Here is an 18,479-nt window from a genome sequence, read left to right on the forward strand (position 1 = left end):
ACTGACTACATTTGAATGTGTAAGTACTTTAAAAGCTAAAAGAATAGCTTGCCTCCCTTAACCATTCCACATTAATGGCTGTACATTAACCCGTGGGCCTGTTTAGACATAGCCTCCATTCAATCTGACATAACTGACCTCAGCGTCACAGAAACCTCTGATGAAAACCTACCATTGTCTACCATCAAAGTAAATCAGATCAGACGAACAGCACACCTGTCAGGTAAACCTTTAGGACAGACTTCACATGGAGGGAGCTTGGATTATTGTGTGGAAATACAATAACAATGATTCTCTAGACTATGAAAGCATCTAGCTTAACCACTTATGCCCTATATAATTTGTTGTAAGACAAATAGCTAAAATACTAAAATTGCCTATCTATAGCCCATCTACAAATTCACAACATGTCACAATGCGCTGCATTGTGAATTCGTTGTGGATCGACTATTTGAATACACCGTTAAAACGAAATTTGAGGTTTGGTGTGCCGATGGCGTAGTGAATATAGGGTGCATACCATATAGGCTCTAATGCGATGCCCGAGCCTGCCGGCCTTTGCTGTGTGTCACACCCTGTCTTTCTCTCCCAGTTTCCTGTCTCACTATACTATTCAAAATAAAGGCAGAAAAGCAAAAAAGAACATCATTAAAAAAAATATATATATAAGGAAAATTTGCCAAAATACACCAGGGTTAATGTGGTTAAAACCAGCTACCACCAACACAGCATGTATGCAACAACAGTATCATAATCTGGGCTTTATGGACTCTCAATCTAACTACAAGAATTTCAATGTTCAATGATGTGTATTTGAATAAAATAACGTTGCTGCTGCACCTATTAGAGAGGTCACAGTTTCGCAAGATAAATTGTATGTATAATGTGTAGAAATGCATTCAGTGGCTGAATAAGTGAGGAAAGCTGTTTTTATAAAACTATTCATTAAATGGACTATCAACAAGTTGATGAAAACACATGGCCTATAAACTACGTACAAACTTTCTTGTTCTTTGGTCAATTGTTTTATTATGGTTTTACTCATGTGTCAGGTTGATGATCAGATGATCGGTGATAAAGTATCATTAACCAAGCTTGCTTATTTGAGTCAACCATTGTGTGAACATAAACAAACCATATAGAAAATAAAGCTGAAAATAAAGCTAAAGCAGTTAATTATTGACTCCATTCTAAAATATGATCGTGAAGTTTAGTGCACTGGATTTGGTAACTACATACTGTACTGTGGTATACTATACTGTAACGGGTCAAGATCAGGTATAATTATACTTGATCAAACATATATCTTGTTTGCATGAATAGGAGCTTTGTAAAGACACTGGGGGATATTTCATCAATATACTGTATACAACTTCCACTTCCCTGCTATGAAACACAATATCTTCATAAATGAAAAACCTCACAAGCCTTGTTCCTAAAAGGCCATGTGTCATATACTCATATTATTATATTGTATTTCCAAGTAAGATTCTGTATAGGATTTTTTATTATTATTTTCCCGTAATTCATGAATCACTGAGCTTTACTGTACAGGCTTTACACAGTTGTATTCCTGACTGTTCGTGTCTCTTTTATGATGTAGGGTATATAGAATATGTTGATCATCATCATATATGCAATTCAATTCGTGGTCAGGACATTTTCACATATATAGTCTAAATAAGGTAGCATGATACAATAAACCTACTGAAAAATGTTTTTCAAGGGAAGGTTTTCAGAAACACTTTTGCACATGTGCGTGTGCGCATGCATGTGCGAAGGTGTCACACACACACACACACACACACACACACACACACACACACACACTTCTATCTGCTATTTTAGTGATCAAAAAGTGCCAAAATTGGTTTTGCTGCCTCTGGGTATGCACTGAGACAATCAAACCATGGAGGGATTCATAAAGATTAATACATAGTACAGGAAATTAAACTTCCACGATATTCATGAGAAAAGCTCACTTATTCACTCCAGGCAGTCACTTTAATAAGAAAGAATACACTGCATTCACCCTAATGCTATCAATCAATCAAACTGCTATACAATTTTATTGTGGCAAATTTATAAAATGTGTGGGCTTGCTTAGTATATTACTTTTGTTAACACCTCCCTTGCTGAATATGCTCTATACACTTGTACCAAGCAATGCTGTTTTGTTTGATCATTATGGTAAAATGACTTAAATAAATTGCAGGTGACAACATGCAGAATATGAAGCATTAGTCCATATAACACTTTATACACAAAGAAAAAGAGCCAGCACTGTCAGAAAAAAGGTTACGAAAGAAAGAACTATACAACACAAGAACTACGAACTCCAAAAGGTAATTCAGTGACCCACATATTAAAGGTTTTCTTCCATCCCATTCTCCCAGCCTTGTCCAACCATCATGTTGAGTTAAGGCAAGCATTATGCTGGGAAGACTATTTGTTTAGGTGAGGAGCAGCCACAGAGCTAATATGAGCACAATTTGCTCAGCGGGTCATAGGCGCAGAGTGGAGGAAGTAAATGAGGCAGCTCTGCCCCCTCGGGTGCAGCCCCTGCCTCATACATCACTGAATGTTTTATTCAATACAGCCAGGAAGGCTCTATGGCAGGTGCCCTGACTATGGGGGCGCCTGGCCCTGCTGTAGGGGCCCATATTACATTCAATGAGTTAGATGTATGAGCAGCTGTTGGAATGGGAATAACTGAAATGAGAGAGGTAGATAAATATTGAGAAAATACATGCAGTGTATGAAAAAACATATATAGAATATATGTGTGTGTGTGTGTGTGTGGGGGGGGGGGGGTTACTCTAATTTAGCATAATCTATGCACATGGTATGGGGGCAAATTTTTTAAATTAGCTCAAAATCCCAGGAAGCAAGGTATGTTGTTTTGATTCCAGTGAACTCAAAGTTCAAAACAACATATCTTGTTAGCTATTCTGGCTGGCTGGCCAGGACATACTCAAATAAAGCATGCACTTTCATGACATATCAGCCTTACTGAAAACAATATTGTGGCCAAAGCTTATAAGGCGATAGCCCTGAAACATGACTGCCATGATGATTATGAATACGAGAGTGATGAACCATGGCTAATAAGGCGAGCAGGGAAAGCATTAAAGTGACCCAAACGCCGAAGTGCAGTCCGGGTATGTCTATGGAACTGATACATACTCCTATTACGCACAGGTCTCCTTGATACCAGCTTCACACAAAACGAAGATCTAATATTAAAATAACGCTGCAATTAACACGTAGGGGTGAAAATCACTACAGCATAAAGTATTTACACAAGTTGCACATAAAAATAATTATGCGACGCATGGTGGCGTACAGTGACAGATGAAAATTTCACACATTGCTCTGAGCTGCAACTCTTCTGTCACACTCCTTCTAGACTGTGGTGCCTGCGGCGCAATGCCCTCGACAATAGATTTAATTGCTACCCATATTAGTACCCATACTTGAAAAGACCAATATTACACATCAAAGCAAAGCAGTTCCTAAAGCCATTCATGAGTAGGCTAGCTCTCTAACACTCTGATTTTACAGCACTTCGTTTATTGCGGGTCAGCCATGGAAACAAACGGTTTGAATCAGAGAAGGTAATGTGAAGAGCATCCCTGTCCTGCAATGGGAGCATTTCTAAACAATAATGTTCTATAGTTCGTTGCGTTTCCATACAAAAGGACTGCGAGGCAGCCCAAACCGAACGGGTGCAAATAAAGAACATGTAGCCTAATTATTGAGTTAGCATTTTAAGACGTTTGAAGAATAGGATTGTCTGTATTTACCATAAATTGCTTCGTAGTCCAGACTAGAACTCCATGCAGATTGTAACAACCACTGAGCAATCTTTCTCAGACTTTTTGGTCCAAATCAAAAAGGTCGCATTCTGCTGCTCTCCAAAATCCAGAAACGGCGTTTATCGATGTCAAGTTGTCAACTGTCCATTCAGTTTGTTCTCCTCTTTTCGACCGTGTGCGAATATACAGCAGATCAAGAAAACAGATCCACACTATTGCCTATAGTCTGAAAAGTTGATAAGCTTTGCCCTTTTCACCAATCGGTGTCAAATTTGTTAAGGGCAAAGGGAGCCAGAGCAGCTCGGCAATTTCAGGAGCGTTCTGTCAGATGATTTGCGCACCAGACTCGTTTGCGCTGTTTAGCCTCGGAAAGTAATCGGTCCTGTTTGTTCTTCTTTTCACTTGTACATAATTATAGATATCCACGAATCCCACCCTTCTCACATTTAGCTATCAATAGATAGGCTGTGGGTGAATGGCTATGCGATATTCCAAATCCACCGATTATTACGCATGGGTTTAAAGTGTTCCGTTTATATGCTGAATCTTCTTCTGTGAAATGTATCATGCAATTGTTGTTGTATTACGTATGCAATCTTGCGTCACGGTACCCTGCAAAAACATCAAGGTTGAAACAAAGGAAATGTCAGAAATATCCCAAATTGATAGGCGATGCGATGTTAAATCCAAGCGATTATGCTCCGTCCGTCCGTCTAGGTTACACTTTCTCCCCCCGGCAGCCTCTTGAGTCGTCTTGCTTCCAGATTCACGCTCAGATTTCCGATTAAATTGGGACAATATGCTTCAGGCACCAATTGTCCACGCTCTGTTATTTGATGTATCAATAAAACGTTAAATTGTTTTAATTAGAATAAATATCTAGTTGCTGTAGGCAGCTCTGTGCTTCGGGACGCTGTCCTACCCCTGTGCCGAGCTGCCGAAACTGACAATAACCCGGAACGCTGCAGACTCTCACGGCTCCACAGACCGCCCACCGACCAATCATTGTACTGAGGGAATAGAAACATTCCCACGGGTTGGCCAATCATTGGTAATTGAGTATTGTTACCATAGAGATGCTCGGCGTCCAAGCGTCTGAAACCACGTTGTTTATTCGAGGGATACGCTAAAGGTCTGATATAAATTGTCATAGTTCAACGCTGATTTTTAATCACTCTTTCTCTTACACCCCTGAGAAAGACTGAAATTAAATGTTATTAGGACAGACCGAGTATATTCAAGATTCAATATATTGCATCTAGTGTATGTTTGTCCACACTATGTGTTTAAGCTTGTTAAACCTGATTGCACGCCACGGAGACTCCTACTCCTAGAATATAATCTTCCAATAGCCTATAGGGAATAGGGATAATCATAGACGGTTCTAGGCCGAGTTTCAAAAAATCCTTATAGCAAAGCTACTAGTTTTGGCCTATAGCCTACAGTAGTTCTAATGCCTTATGCAATGGCATCAGGGCTATGGATCAGAGCTATAGCTAGACCAGGTATAGATGAGTAGTAGCCTCTGAGAGATAGGCTAATGGTCTCTCCTCATAGTGGCACTCTTGATTAACAGAATTAATGTAAAACCTTTGTGGACCTCATCATCATAAAGAATAACTTTGCTTCTTGTACCCATATATGAATAGTGACAAATAAACGTTTCATTCTTGACTCTAACTTTACATCCAATGACTTGGCCTAAATATTTCTACAACATTGTAACAATAATATACTGAAAATAATGCAATATGTCTTCTGATTTTTCAGAACTCTACCCTTGACCCATACAGCTTTATAGGTCACTGGAAATCTTATGAAACAGCCATTGTGCAAAATGATATTACAGCAGCGGGGGAACGGAGTTTAAGGTGACAGAGGACCGTAGCCCTCTTCATAACGCTTGCCAACTGTCCAGTCAGATGTACACAGATCCTGGAGCAGCACACAAAGGCAGTACAAGTAATCACACATCATGGACTCTCATAATAAGCTGACGCTGGGAAGTGGGTGATGCAGCACTCAGCTTATGCCAGTGCTGATAAGAGCCTGAAAGTATTACCTCGGTCTGGCAGCCTGCTCCAAGAAATCCATCCTGAGCCAGGTCATCAATTCTGCCCTATCTGATTGCTCACCAATCCCTGGCAGCTCCATGTCGCTGTCCTGCTTTCTGCTTTTAAGATTCTCTGTATGACTTGCACTTTCATGCTAGTCTTTCAGACACAGTAATGCCTCTCTGTATTATTAGACAATTTTATATTTGATATGGTCTGAAAACAGTGAACCAGTAGTACCTCAGATTGTTAACAGGCATGTCCACGGTTGAAGCCTAATTTCTACTTCATCGCAGGACTGTTTAACTCAATGAAATCAGTTATTTTTGTTGTGTGATGATGATGATGATGAAGTATAAATGAGCCTTGAGCCACTGTCCTACTCTCTTCCATAAATGCACTCAGTTTCCATCTCATCTTCCTGTGACACAGACCTAGTCCTAGATAATAGATATACTAGCCCGTGAAGTTCAATAATATCACCTTACATGGTGTACTGTAGTCAAATAGACAATCAATCAAAAAATACTCAACCAGAGCTGTGTTATGCCCCGGTAAGGTGGGTAGGCAGGCAAGCAAACAAGCCATTTGATTAGCTGATAAGCAGATGACTCAACAAACATTCAAGGCATGTTTACTGTGTTTTGATTAGAGTACGCCCAATACGCAGAAGATTGGACACAAATACATTGTGAAAACACTCAGCTGTTCCAAAGCCAGAGGCAGCATGAGGGCACATAAAAATAATGAATTATTTATGCAGGAGACTGGCGGAATATCACAGTGGATAATTTTCTGTGGGCTATATTAAATGCCGTTTTCAAAATCATATTTCTGGGTTTGCATCTCAAAAGATCAACTCCAACAACAGCATGTTGGTGTCTACAATCTGACTAGTGGATAGAAAAACATTAGATTATAATGTATATCCATGCCAAAGTACCTCAGAGAACTGCAGAACTAAATATGTGGATATGCCTCCTGGATCAGAGCAAGGTCTTGCTAACTATTTCAATATCAATATCTTTCTTAGTCAACACAAAATAATGTTTGCCTGTTTGAAAGATAATATGGCAAATCCTGCACATATGGAAACATTGACATGGCAAGTTGTCTTTGAACTTTGGCATGCTTCTTCTAAAAGGTCTAACTAACAGCTAGTTATACCAATCTATACGGTTTCACCCTTAGTCTGACTCTAAAAGTGGAGCCATTTGCCTTTTTTCATGGGGCATCTCATAAATAGTGCTCTTGTGTGTCTCAAGCTAACATGGCTGTCTGACTCAGGGCTGAAAGCCTTGCCCTGCTGTTACAATTTGTTCCTAAGGCAAAGTGAACTCTGTTTAATTGAGCGAAGTTCAAGTCTCCGCAAACAGCAAAGTAACAGGAAAAAAAATCAATGGCAGCAGAGGCATGGAAAAAAGAGATAGCATTGATTTATCTGCCATTGATTCCTGAGGATCGCTGCATCGTGCCCTCTGGGTGAAATGCACGCTGCCTGCCAACTGATGGGGATGAATCTGAAGAGGTGTCAGGTAGTTAGAGGACACCGAGGTGGACGGGTGGGGGCAGGGAAGAGTAGACAATAAAATTTGGAATGTTAATTTAACTTGGAAAGTGTAAAAATGGACCCTTACTCTTTTTACACTTTCAAAGTTAAATTAACACTCCAGATTGTTCGGCATAGAAGTGGAGGCTCTTAAAGTACAGCATCACACAGAAAGAGAATGGTACAGACTCTATATAAGATGATACATGGGGTGCAGTCTGTGTGGAATGTCATTTTAACTTTCTTTGATGGGGGCATTAAGCTGAGATGAACATGATAGTATGGAACAATCTGAAAGAGCAACAGGTGTAAATCGAATAAAAGGCTATGAGCACAGACTAAAACAAAAATGTTATGTTCTATTTATAATTTGTACAAGAATGCAGATTGAACACAGATTACTGTTTTTAGATACTAAGACTTTTCAAGTATTAAAACTATACTAAAAAAATGAAGGACTTACAGTAAGTAGTCTTAATGCATTATTTAACTGAGTGTAAAGAGCATCTCCAAATCTGAGGCCATGGTTCTTAGCAGGAAACCGATGGATTGTGTACTCTGGGTAGGGAACGAGACTTCGCCCAGGTGAAGGAGTTAAAGTATCTCAGGGCCTTGTTCTTAAGTAAAGGGAGGACAGAGCAGCAGTCACTATTATGACAAAAGACAAAGACAATGTCAAAAAGAGAGCTAAGTCAGAAGGCAAAGCTCTTGATATACCAAGAAAACTTCGTTCCTACTCTCACCTATGGGCATGAAGTGTGGGTCATGACCGAAAGACTAAGATTGTGGATACAGTGGCCGAAATTATTTTTCCGAGACGCTTGGCAGGCCTCTCTCTTAGAGATAGGGTGAGATGTTCAGTCATAATGTGAGAGACTGAGAGTAGAACCGCTGTTCCTTGACTTGGAAGTTAGGTGGTTCAGGCATCTAGTACGGATGCCTCCCGAGTGTCTCCCCAGGGAGGTCCTTGCTGCAGGTCCCCCTGGGAAGAGACCCTGTGACAGACCAAGGACCAGATGAAGGGATTATATCTCCACACTGGCCTGGAAATGCTTCGGGATTGCTAATGTTGCTCTGGAAAATTGGAAATCTCTGTTGGAACCCCCGTGACCCGATTCCGGATAAGCGGTTGAAGATGGATGGATGTAAAGATTGGTCGGTAAGGGTACATTTTTTGTTTACGTTTTAAGATACGTTCGTGTTTTTACATATCCTATGTTCATAAATAATCCTATGTCCCATGAACGCATTTGTGAACTGTAATTCTCCATTGACTTGGAAGTTGGATGTGATGTTCTGTCATATGGATATCAGAATTATCTCTAGTCTAAAGGTTAACACACCATCGAAAATTATAAATTGTAAATAGCACACCAAAAAGAGGATTATGCGTGTGCGCTTGCGTGAATGCGTGTGTGTGCGCGTGCATGTGTGTTGGGGCGGAGTGTCAGGTCAAGTGTGAATCCTCTCACCTGGGGTGTGAAAGGTCATAGCAGCTCTTCATACTCATAAAACAGGAGCTGGCCTTTCATCTATTGCTCACACAAACGGGCAAACAGGCAATACGCGTAAAAATAAACACGTGGTTATAGTTGACGCAATAGGAGCAGCCAGGACGTGTAAATACATACAGTGTGTTAAAACATGCATTTCTTTTTCTTAGCTGTCAATTCAATTCAAAGGGGCTTTATTGGCATGAGAAACTTACGTTTACACAGCCAAAGCAAGTGTGAAATAAAACAATCAAAACTAAGCATATGCACAATCATATAATATAGAAAATATAGAAAAATTTAAACAGAGCTAGAAAAAAATGTATAGCACCAAATGTGTCACCATCAACTGTCATAAAGAACTCAACAAATTAACAAGACCTGAGTAGTGTATTTTCTGGAGTTCATTTTTCTTGTGTTTATCAATGCAGAGCAGCAGCTGCAGGTTGTAAATTACAATGGCTAAAGTTCATTGATAAAGGAACTTCATTTTGATTAATTGCAATATGTAGAGGTAAAACATCAAGGACTAGTGCAACAGGAAGTGCACAGCATTAACTTGGATGATCCTGCCTTCTGTCAAGGAGGCTTGACAACAGCATGTCAATGTTCACACTGTTATTTTTCTCCCCAGCAGCTGGTCTGGACAGGACTGTCAAGAACACAGCCATTCTTCCTGTTGTTTGAGAGGTTAAAGCCTAATTTACACTTTGTTTTATGACTGCTTCACCTGCTGGGAGGGGAGGGGGGCATGTCACATTTTGCATTTGAAAATCAGTTAACTTTGGCAAGCGACATGGTTGAACGACGAAGGGTAAATTAGGCTTAAAAGGTCTTTGTCTCCCCTCTTGCTTGCAGGGTCAGCAACAGCACGGGTGTATGTGACAGGTGGGAAGTCTCACTACAGTGTACTAACTGTTATGTTTAGTTCCGTTGTATTTCATGTGAATTTATATAGCACTTTTTCAAGTCTTTCCAACCACTCAAATGCACTTTACAATGTACTTAACATTCACTGATTCATACGGTGGAATACCATTAAACATTATGTATTTTAATGTGGCATACATTTACACACAAATGGAGGAGACAACCAAGCTCCTATTCTGGAACAGGGTTCAGTGTCTTGCTCAAGGACATCATCATGCAGCCAGGAGGAGCCGGGGATCAAACGGGGAACCATCTGGCTCCCATAGTTATACCTCCTGAGCCACTGCGGGTAAAGTAAAAAAAAAAGAAAAGAAAAGTAAGAATAAAATACATCAAACCTGATGTGGCTTTAAAAACAGCAACAAGAAATAAAAGTAAGTGACGTGACGTGTTTTTGAAAAAGCGACTGTAAACCAATAGAATTATTATTACTCTGTGGCTAGAGGCGATATAATTTTGTCTTGGCTGTAATGTCATTAAGTTGCCTTATTATATAAAACACACATTTAGAGGATTTTGTTGTGCCTGTAGCCAATTACAGCATTTCTGAATCCCTCATATTGTATTCTGAATTGCTTGGGTTTGTTCATTTCGAGTTGTGGCCAGCTGGTTGAACACTGTCTCTCCATCTCAGTCAGTCAGGCTCGAGTGGACAGAGGGACCATCATCCTCTGCTTTGCGCAATGCTCAGCTCTGCCCAATTTTGCACCTCCGTTCACAAGTGATAGAGCACTATCAGTTCTGACAGCACCCCAGAGCCACTGGGATTTGAGCACTCCCTTCTTTCACCCACCCCACACCCCAAACACACTGCCAGACACACAGACGCTGATACACGCACGCACACGCACGCACGCACGCACGCACGCACACACACACACACACACACACACACACACACACACACACACACACACACACACACACACACACACACACACACACACACACACACACACACACACGCACAACCTCCTCTCTTCCGTCTGTCTCTTAAAAGGACGAGGGCTGGAAATGATAGGCGGAACAAAAGCCGTCAAAGCAAAGAAAGACACAGAGGAGTGAGGATATCTGTAGGGATGTGAGGGACAATGGGATATGCTGTCCCCGGTTTCATTATTGGCTTGTGTTTCATTTGAAACAGACAGGCTAATCACATTAGAGACAAGCTCTCTCCACAACACTCCAGCGCTCTGCACCGTCTCCTGGAAGCAATCGCCATGCTCAAAGTGTCATTGGATTCTTGGTGCAATTACTTAACTGCTTACAAATTGTCCTAGATTCAAGTGAATCAATGGATTTGGATGGGTCAGCTCTCTTACTAATGTATCTTGATACATTTATTTGTGTGCATGTCATAAATACAAGGGTTTTAGTCAAAGTTATCGGTGACGATGCCTCCATAATCTTCCCTGCATCCCGGCCAAAGGAATTGTGTTTTCACATTGTTCGCCTGTCCATCTGAACATTATTATAAGGCTGTGCGATAACATCCACTTGGACTTAATTAGAAATTGCTGGTCAAGGGTCAAGGTCAATAGCCAAACATAATGACAGTGGGAATGCAAACAGGTGCAAAGGTGAGGGAATAATATCATCACAGTATCAACTAGGCAAGTAGGCACTCTGTCGAGTGCCTACTTACTTGTTGCACACAAGTAGACCATAAATGGCCTACTAGTGCGCAAGCAGAGCGCGCAAGTACTGTTGACTGCTACAAACTGTCAAATCTCAGCTTCTCTGTGAAAGAACGTTTGAAATATTGAATTATTAGGTTTAGCTATTTGCTACGTACCTAGTTTTTGGTTTTCCCTTTAGTCTCTCCTGGCTAAGGAATGTGACTAGAGATCTAGAATTTTCCCGTGAACACGTGTTTGGGAATAATAAGATCTGCAATCTTCCTCTTCTTTCTGTCTCTTTCAACAACAATTCCTCTTGTTCCTGGGTTTACCTTCGGTTTGGTGGAACACTAGCTCTCAGCAATCCCTTTAGTCTCTCCTGGCTAAGGATTTATTTTGTCCTGGCCCAACGTTAGTCTGCTCAGGAATATGCTGATGATTTGTCCTGGCAATCTAGAATATAGCTTACTTGAAAAGTATTTACCTGTCTGACACTATTTTGAGATCTGTTGAAGAACATGAAGGTGATTCTATTTAAGCATTTCAAATTCATTCTTTTGTCAAGTAGTTAACAACAATCAATTACGTAATGTTGTAATTAATACGGATGAGTGACGGCTTTCGATGGTGACATATATTTGTATACCCAGATGTATATATGTCATTTGTAAGTTGATTAGCGGTATACTGTGGTTACTTTGCGTATGCTCCGTTTGATGCGTATGTATCGTAGCATCATATGACGTCAGGGTATAACTGGTATAACTAGCTCTCAATGATGACGTAATAAAGATGTTGATTAAAGGACCCAATGCCAGGGTGTAATTGGTTTTTCGATGGTGACGTAATGACGATATGTTTTTAGGGAGGATTAAAGGTAATGCCCCTATATATACAATTATACATGTATGTAATCAAGCACAAGTAGTCATTATGTCATACACTGCACGGCACATACGCATCAAACAGCGACATACGCATCGAAGAACTGGACGAGAACTATTACTTGCTCGCTCTGCTTGCACAAGAAACAACATACAGCAATATACAAAAAGATAAAGTACTGTATCAGCATTATTCAGTAGTGGTGAAAATTACTTATAACTCCTTGGAGCACAGGTCGCTGGGTTTCCATCCAAGTCTGCCCCCAAAGTCATAGTCATAGCCAGGAATAGAATATGAAAAATCTCACTGATACATCTTGATCAGATGACTTCAGAGATAAATGTGTACCAATTTATGTGAGGTTTGGGAAAGAAATTGACAGTCTGGTACAAGCGGCCATAGTCTGTATAGGGAGTTGCGTCATGATCCAAGGAATCCAGGGGGAAATTGTTTTTGATTGTATGACTTGAGATTCAAATAGGCCAAAATGTGAAGTGGGCTGTAATATCACCACCATGAAGGCGATATGAAAAATAATCTTTGGCCTCCAGGTTCATTTGCATGCAAAGTTTCAGTTGGGTACTGTGCTCATGATTTGTGACATTGAATGTCTCCTGCAAACTTTGAAAGTCAATCGTAGTTAATCAAAATTTAATCGGAAGCTGACATCTTGAAGCATACATCTTGATCACGTAACCACAAAGATAAGATTGAGGATCATAGTCCTAGTCCTATATAGGATTTATAGTCCGGCAGCCGGGCTTGTGGGGTGGGAAATTTAGGCTATTTAGGCTATTTAGAAAATGTAGGCTATTTAGAAATTTAGGCTCATCACAAATGTGATGAGGTGGGCACATTTGGGCAAGTGGCTATGGCCGTTTTTAGCCCAAAGTAGTGTTTTTTGACATGTCACATGCTATATAAAGCATAATGATTTTTTTTTAATCTTGCCTTATGTTAATGGTAGGATCACATATAAACCCCTAGAAAACAAACTGCTCAATACCGTCAGCTGGTCAGCAAGTGGATTCATGAATGCATGTAGAGTACTATTGTAGACAATATTTTAGGCCAATAAAAATTACCATATACCAAATTTCCCACTTTAAACAAAAGAAGCCTGTCGGCTGCCAGACTAATATGGGCAAATGTTTGAACCAATCAGCAAAGCCGATTGACAGACAGACAGAGACACACACACACACACACACACACACACACACACACACACACAGGGAAATGGATGTAAACTGCTGGCAAAGGGAAATGACAGTGATGCAGTATTTCTGGTTTTCTCCTTAATTATTTTAATGTGTTTCATAGATAAGAATACCATTGTTTAGTCCTACTGCTGGTGTGGCACAGTTAGTAAATCACAGAGTATATCTGTTGTCAGTCAGTATAGGTATACGTAATTCCTTTTCAGACAGACTCATTTAATGAGATATTTTAAAACATGATCTTGGATGAACAACTATTTCAAATGTCTAACGTTAGCTTGGCTGCGGGCCAACAATCCCAACAGGCATCTTAGCATCAAGCATTAAGCATGAATGAGGTCATAGGAGGCTACAATCATGGTCCCAAGGGTAAGGAGCAAGAATCAGACCATGAAAGAAACATGCAATCACCTCTCGAGGGAAAACCCATGCAGTTGAAATACCGTAAGCAACATGCAATTAGCTACAGATACAGCATGGCCGGAGCTCTTTACAATTAGATTGTCTATTTTCAACTTTAACAGGATATCAACTGACTTTCAGGGTGATTTTGTTTTTGTTTTGCTTGTAATTTAACTAAAATTGTTCAGGAGGTTGGAAACTGGATGCAAAGAAGCATTTTGAGAGGAGAAAAGTTCCAGGTGTTCATTTACATGTCAGTTTGTAACACAATCCCTAGGTGGATGTTCCATGCCAAGGACACAATGTGGATCTTTTATTTTTGTACAGTTTTGACGTGCCCAAAATAGGAATGTCATGCTGAGAATTAGTCAACTGGCACAATAATCTGATGAATTAAATTGACATTTTAAATATTTTACTTTGATGATTTTTATCTCCCTTTTTTAATTTTCCTCTCCTTTCCAGTTGGCCACTTCCATTCCCCCTGGCAGCCCCCACTTTGAACATGCGAGCTAGATGGTGGATAGTGCATCTAATAATGCCTTGACCTCTGTCTTAATTTCCATACTCTTTTTCCTCATGGTGCTCAAGCTGTTCTATCTCTCTCTCTCCACTATAAGCTTAAGTTCCTTTCCTGATTTATCAGCCATACATACCTATACCTCCATAACTGCTGTTACCTTTGACTCATTCTACCACCCGTAATCTCTTTTTTTGCCTGGGAAAGGATTTTGAATGCATTATTCAATATTCATCTTTCCATTTCATCATTCCTCCTCCACCCTCAACTCTGACCTAAAAAAAATCATCTTTTCTTCTTTTTTTGTGAGAATTATTATCCCTACTTCTGTGAAACCTTGCCAATCTATTAATCTAACTTGCCATTTTACTGTCTTTTCTCCCTGGCTCTGTTAAAGGTTGGCTGCCTCTTCTCTCCCTCTATCTGTCAGTCAGTCTTTGTGTGCAAATCCCACTTCTTTCTCCTGCAGACTGAATTATTCAATTTAGATGCCATTTGTTTCACAGTCGGCAAGAGGGACGGTGTGTTCCCTCTCCGCTATATAAACTAGGGTTCCTTCCAATCGCCCACACACACACACACACACACACACACACACACACACACACACACACACACACACACACACACACACACACACACACACACACACACACACACACACACACACACACACACACACACACACACACACACACCATTTTTACGCTGTTAATATTCCCTCACCATGCAACCTTTTCAATTCACATTCATTTTCTGTCCCTTACTCTGAATTAGCAGCATATACGTGTGAAGTGGCTTTTAGGCGTTGCTGTCTCCAGGGACAGCGCTCTGTTTCACACCTGGAAATCTATTTGTCGAGGCGAGCGTTTCACTGAAAGGTGCTATTATGATTGGCTAATATCCCTGGTGAAAGGGTCACCAGGTCTGCACCCTTGACCATGCTCCTTTTAAATGGGTTTCTCAGAAGAAGCCAGATTTACACAAAGGTAAGGATTTTTATTGTAATGGTTAGTTAGTGTGGCTTGTTCAAAAAGACAAAACTCAATGTGGATTGAGACAGAGGTAATGTTGTGTCACCTACTGTAAGAACACTCCTTATTGTTTACTCACAATGTAGATAACATACAAGATCTTGCTGAGTACTATATGCTTCCTATACACTTATGGTTTGGAAGGATATGAGGAAATAAATAAATGTCAATCTACTCATTACTCAGACTCAATCCAGACTTTCCCACCCAATTGAAAAATATTGGATTCTCTGATTGGAACGTAAAGAGCATTGCCCAAATTGCACACTTATATACGCAGAGTAGTATGAAATCGTTTCAACAACTAAAAGAAGAATTTAATCTTACAAATAGGGACTTCTTCAAGTATCTCCAAATCCGACACAAAGTCAGAGGAGAGAGGGGAAACTACGTTTTGAAATGACAGAAATTGAAAAGTTAATAATTAGCCACGAAGGAACTCGGAGGCTGGAGGAGGACAGGCACTTGGCACTCTGCTTGTGCACAAGTAAGCCATTTATGGCCTACTTGTGTGCAAGGCGCAACTTGGGGGGAACAAAGTCAGACGAGCTCCCTCTGGTGTTATGCCCATGAGCATCAATCACTCAAGAGAAGTAGTCAGACAGGTACATTCTACTGTTCCTTTGAGTATCGTAAAGACCAGGCCTATAAAGAGAGTTGGTGTACTCTTGCTGTCTCCCAGCCTAGCAAAGTGAATTGGGGTACGGTGAATCCCGTAGATTTCTAAATGCCAAAGTGGTCAGCAGTTGACGTTATGAACATCTGACAGTTGAACCTAGGCATCACAATTTGTATCACGACACTTCAATAATGACAATAGATCATCTATTTTCAAATAAAAAAATATAAATGTCAAAATTGTTTAGCAAATTAAAAAAGTTATAAGGCATAAGTGGGTAATCTTGAACAGCATAGCTTATTTCTTCTGGTAGAATCAGCATGCTTGTGGTTACAATACAGACACCTTCTCCACCCTTACTTTTGACACGCAGAATGTAGACCTTTGTCCTGTCTCATCTCTGAAGCCATTGTTCTAACTCCTCTAGAAACACCTCTGCTCCAACTGCAAATGGAGACAATCCGTTGCCTGGGTAACAAACTTCTCTCCTGGTTTCTGTCATGCAAATCCTTCTTAGAAAGGGCATAAAGTTAAAGATGCCAATGCAGCCACTTTGCAGAGTCCATAATAGACAGAGGATTTAGTATTGTGAGTCGTACTCTTATAAATAACATTGCTGGACTGCCTTGTTCTTGATCTCAGCCTGACTCTTCTCTCTTTCAGATACATAGTCTAGAAGGGAAATAATACTCTCCAATCACAGCGCAATTTCTGTCTCTCTCGTCCAGATTAATGAAAACAAGCTAACTCTACGAACATTTCAATTTCCAAACCAAAGCACATTGTTCTTTCATCTTAAAAATTACAAAGGATGGATTGAGGAAATAACATTAAAATCTCTAAATAATAATATGAAGAAAAAAAGAGAATTGTTAATTTGGTAAATTAAATCTTGGAGAGGCTGTATGTACCCAGAGACCCTCACGAGAGCATTTTCTCTTTGGTGGCCTTAGAGCACCCTTCTTCCTAATGGAAGGGAAGCAGAACAGATGGGACACAAATTGCACTTTCATACATCGAGGTTCAAGGCAATTTCCCCTCTGTGCCTGTGTAGTTCTAGGATTGCCTCTCCATCCTTTGAGCTTTTCACTCTTCAAAGCGGGCTTGGGTTTGTTCAATGCTCAAACTCATACACAAGCTTGTCAAACATGGACATACTGTATGTGTGCACAGTCAGACATACACTCAGATAGATACACACACACACCTTCCTAAAAGAGTGTTTTCATCATCACGTAGTTGTTTAGATTAATTGTTGTTTGGTCTATGAGAGTGATCAGGTAAACAGCAAATCAATTATTGCGGGTTTGTTTGTGGTTATGTCTGAGTGATGTGGCCATAGTCCTGCTTATATACTGTATGGACATATTGATTTTGTTTATGGTTATGTTTGAGTCAGAGTGGCATGGCTGATTGGCAGATCGGTCTTCCCTATATATGGGCGTATCAGGTTGGTTTATGGTTAAGTCTGAGTCAGCGCTACATGGCCGTGGTCCGCCTGCCCGGCCTTCCCATTAGCCAATTTTAATGGGCTAGGATTGGCCCTAAGAAATGAATGCAGATGCTCTGCACAGTAATGCAGAACATGTGTATTCATGGATGTTCTGCCTGACACCCTCCAACCCATTTTTGTGTCTTAATCACATGATCCCTAGCGTCCCAATTCTGGACATAATAGCAGCAGAAAATAGCAAAAGAATTATTAAACTAGAAAAAGTGCCCCTCTGGGCACAGGTCTCCTGCAGGCCAGGTCAGGTTGTGGCCTCCTGGTGGCGCTATAATAGTGATAATAGTATAAATGTGAAAAGGGTGCCATTTGTTCTTGAGCTGGCATTTTGTTCCAAAAATGTGGTGTGGAGGCCTAGTAGGAAACTGTGTGAAAGATTTCACGTAAATTGCACACGGACACACAGACAATTAACGGAGTGCACAACATACTCTTATCCCATGCTTTCGGCCTGGTGGAGACAATAATCATAGATATAAGATTGTTTTGTCTCGGTTGGACACCGGTGCCTTTTCCCTTTGTTCTACTACGGTAAAATTTGCAGTGTTAATGGTCTATTCGTAATCTTTAGTGAACCAATATAACCAAATCTCTCAAATTAATAATGAGGATTTTACTATGTACCGTATATCTGTATAATCCTTATATAGCCAAAGGCGCTGCAAGATGATTGTAAGCATACAGCGCTCTTGTCTTCGATATCATATTAGTTTTATTATGTGCTGCTGCATGGCCCAGGTGTTAGCCAGAGCTGCTGAGGAAGTCATAAAAGATCTCCAGTATTGTTTACTGCTCCATTAACAAACAAACATCAGGGCCCATTTGACTA

The 18,479-nt window shown here is 40.4% G+C and overlaps 2 protein-coding genes across 2 annotated transcripts in view; both read right to left on the minus strand.

The window, feature by feature from the left end:
- The window catches only part of fam222aa (family with sequence similarity 222 member Aa), a gene marked incomplete at its 5' end in the record, with an annotated part of 54,982 nt that extends 49,010 nt beyond the window's left edge, over nt 1–5,972 (minus strand). The window contains 1 exon segment of the mRNA XM_080766364.1: nt 5,881–5,972. Within this exon segment, the coding sequence (XP_080622490.1) occupies nt 5,881–5,972 (92 nt within the window).
- Nucleotides 5,973–9,744: 3,772 nt separating this feature from the next.
- mvk (mevalonate kinase) overlaps nt 9,745–18,479 on the minus strand; it is a 54,921-nt gene continuing 46,186 nt past the window's right edge. The window contains exon 10 of the mRNA XM_080765600.1: nt 9,745–10,127. Within this exon, the coding sequence (XP_080621726.1) occupies nt 10,111–10,127 (17 nt within the window). The 3' untranslated portion in view covers nt 9,745–10,110. The remainder of the gene's footprint in view (nt 10,128–18,479) is intronic.

This window comes from Protomyctophum bolini (assembly GCF_963924005.1).
Source record: "Protomyctophum bolini genome assembly, chromosome: 6".
Lineage (NCBI taxonomy): Eukaryota > Metazoa > Chordata > Actinopteri > Myctophiformes > Myctophidae > Protomyctophum > Protomyctophum bolini.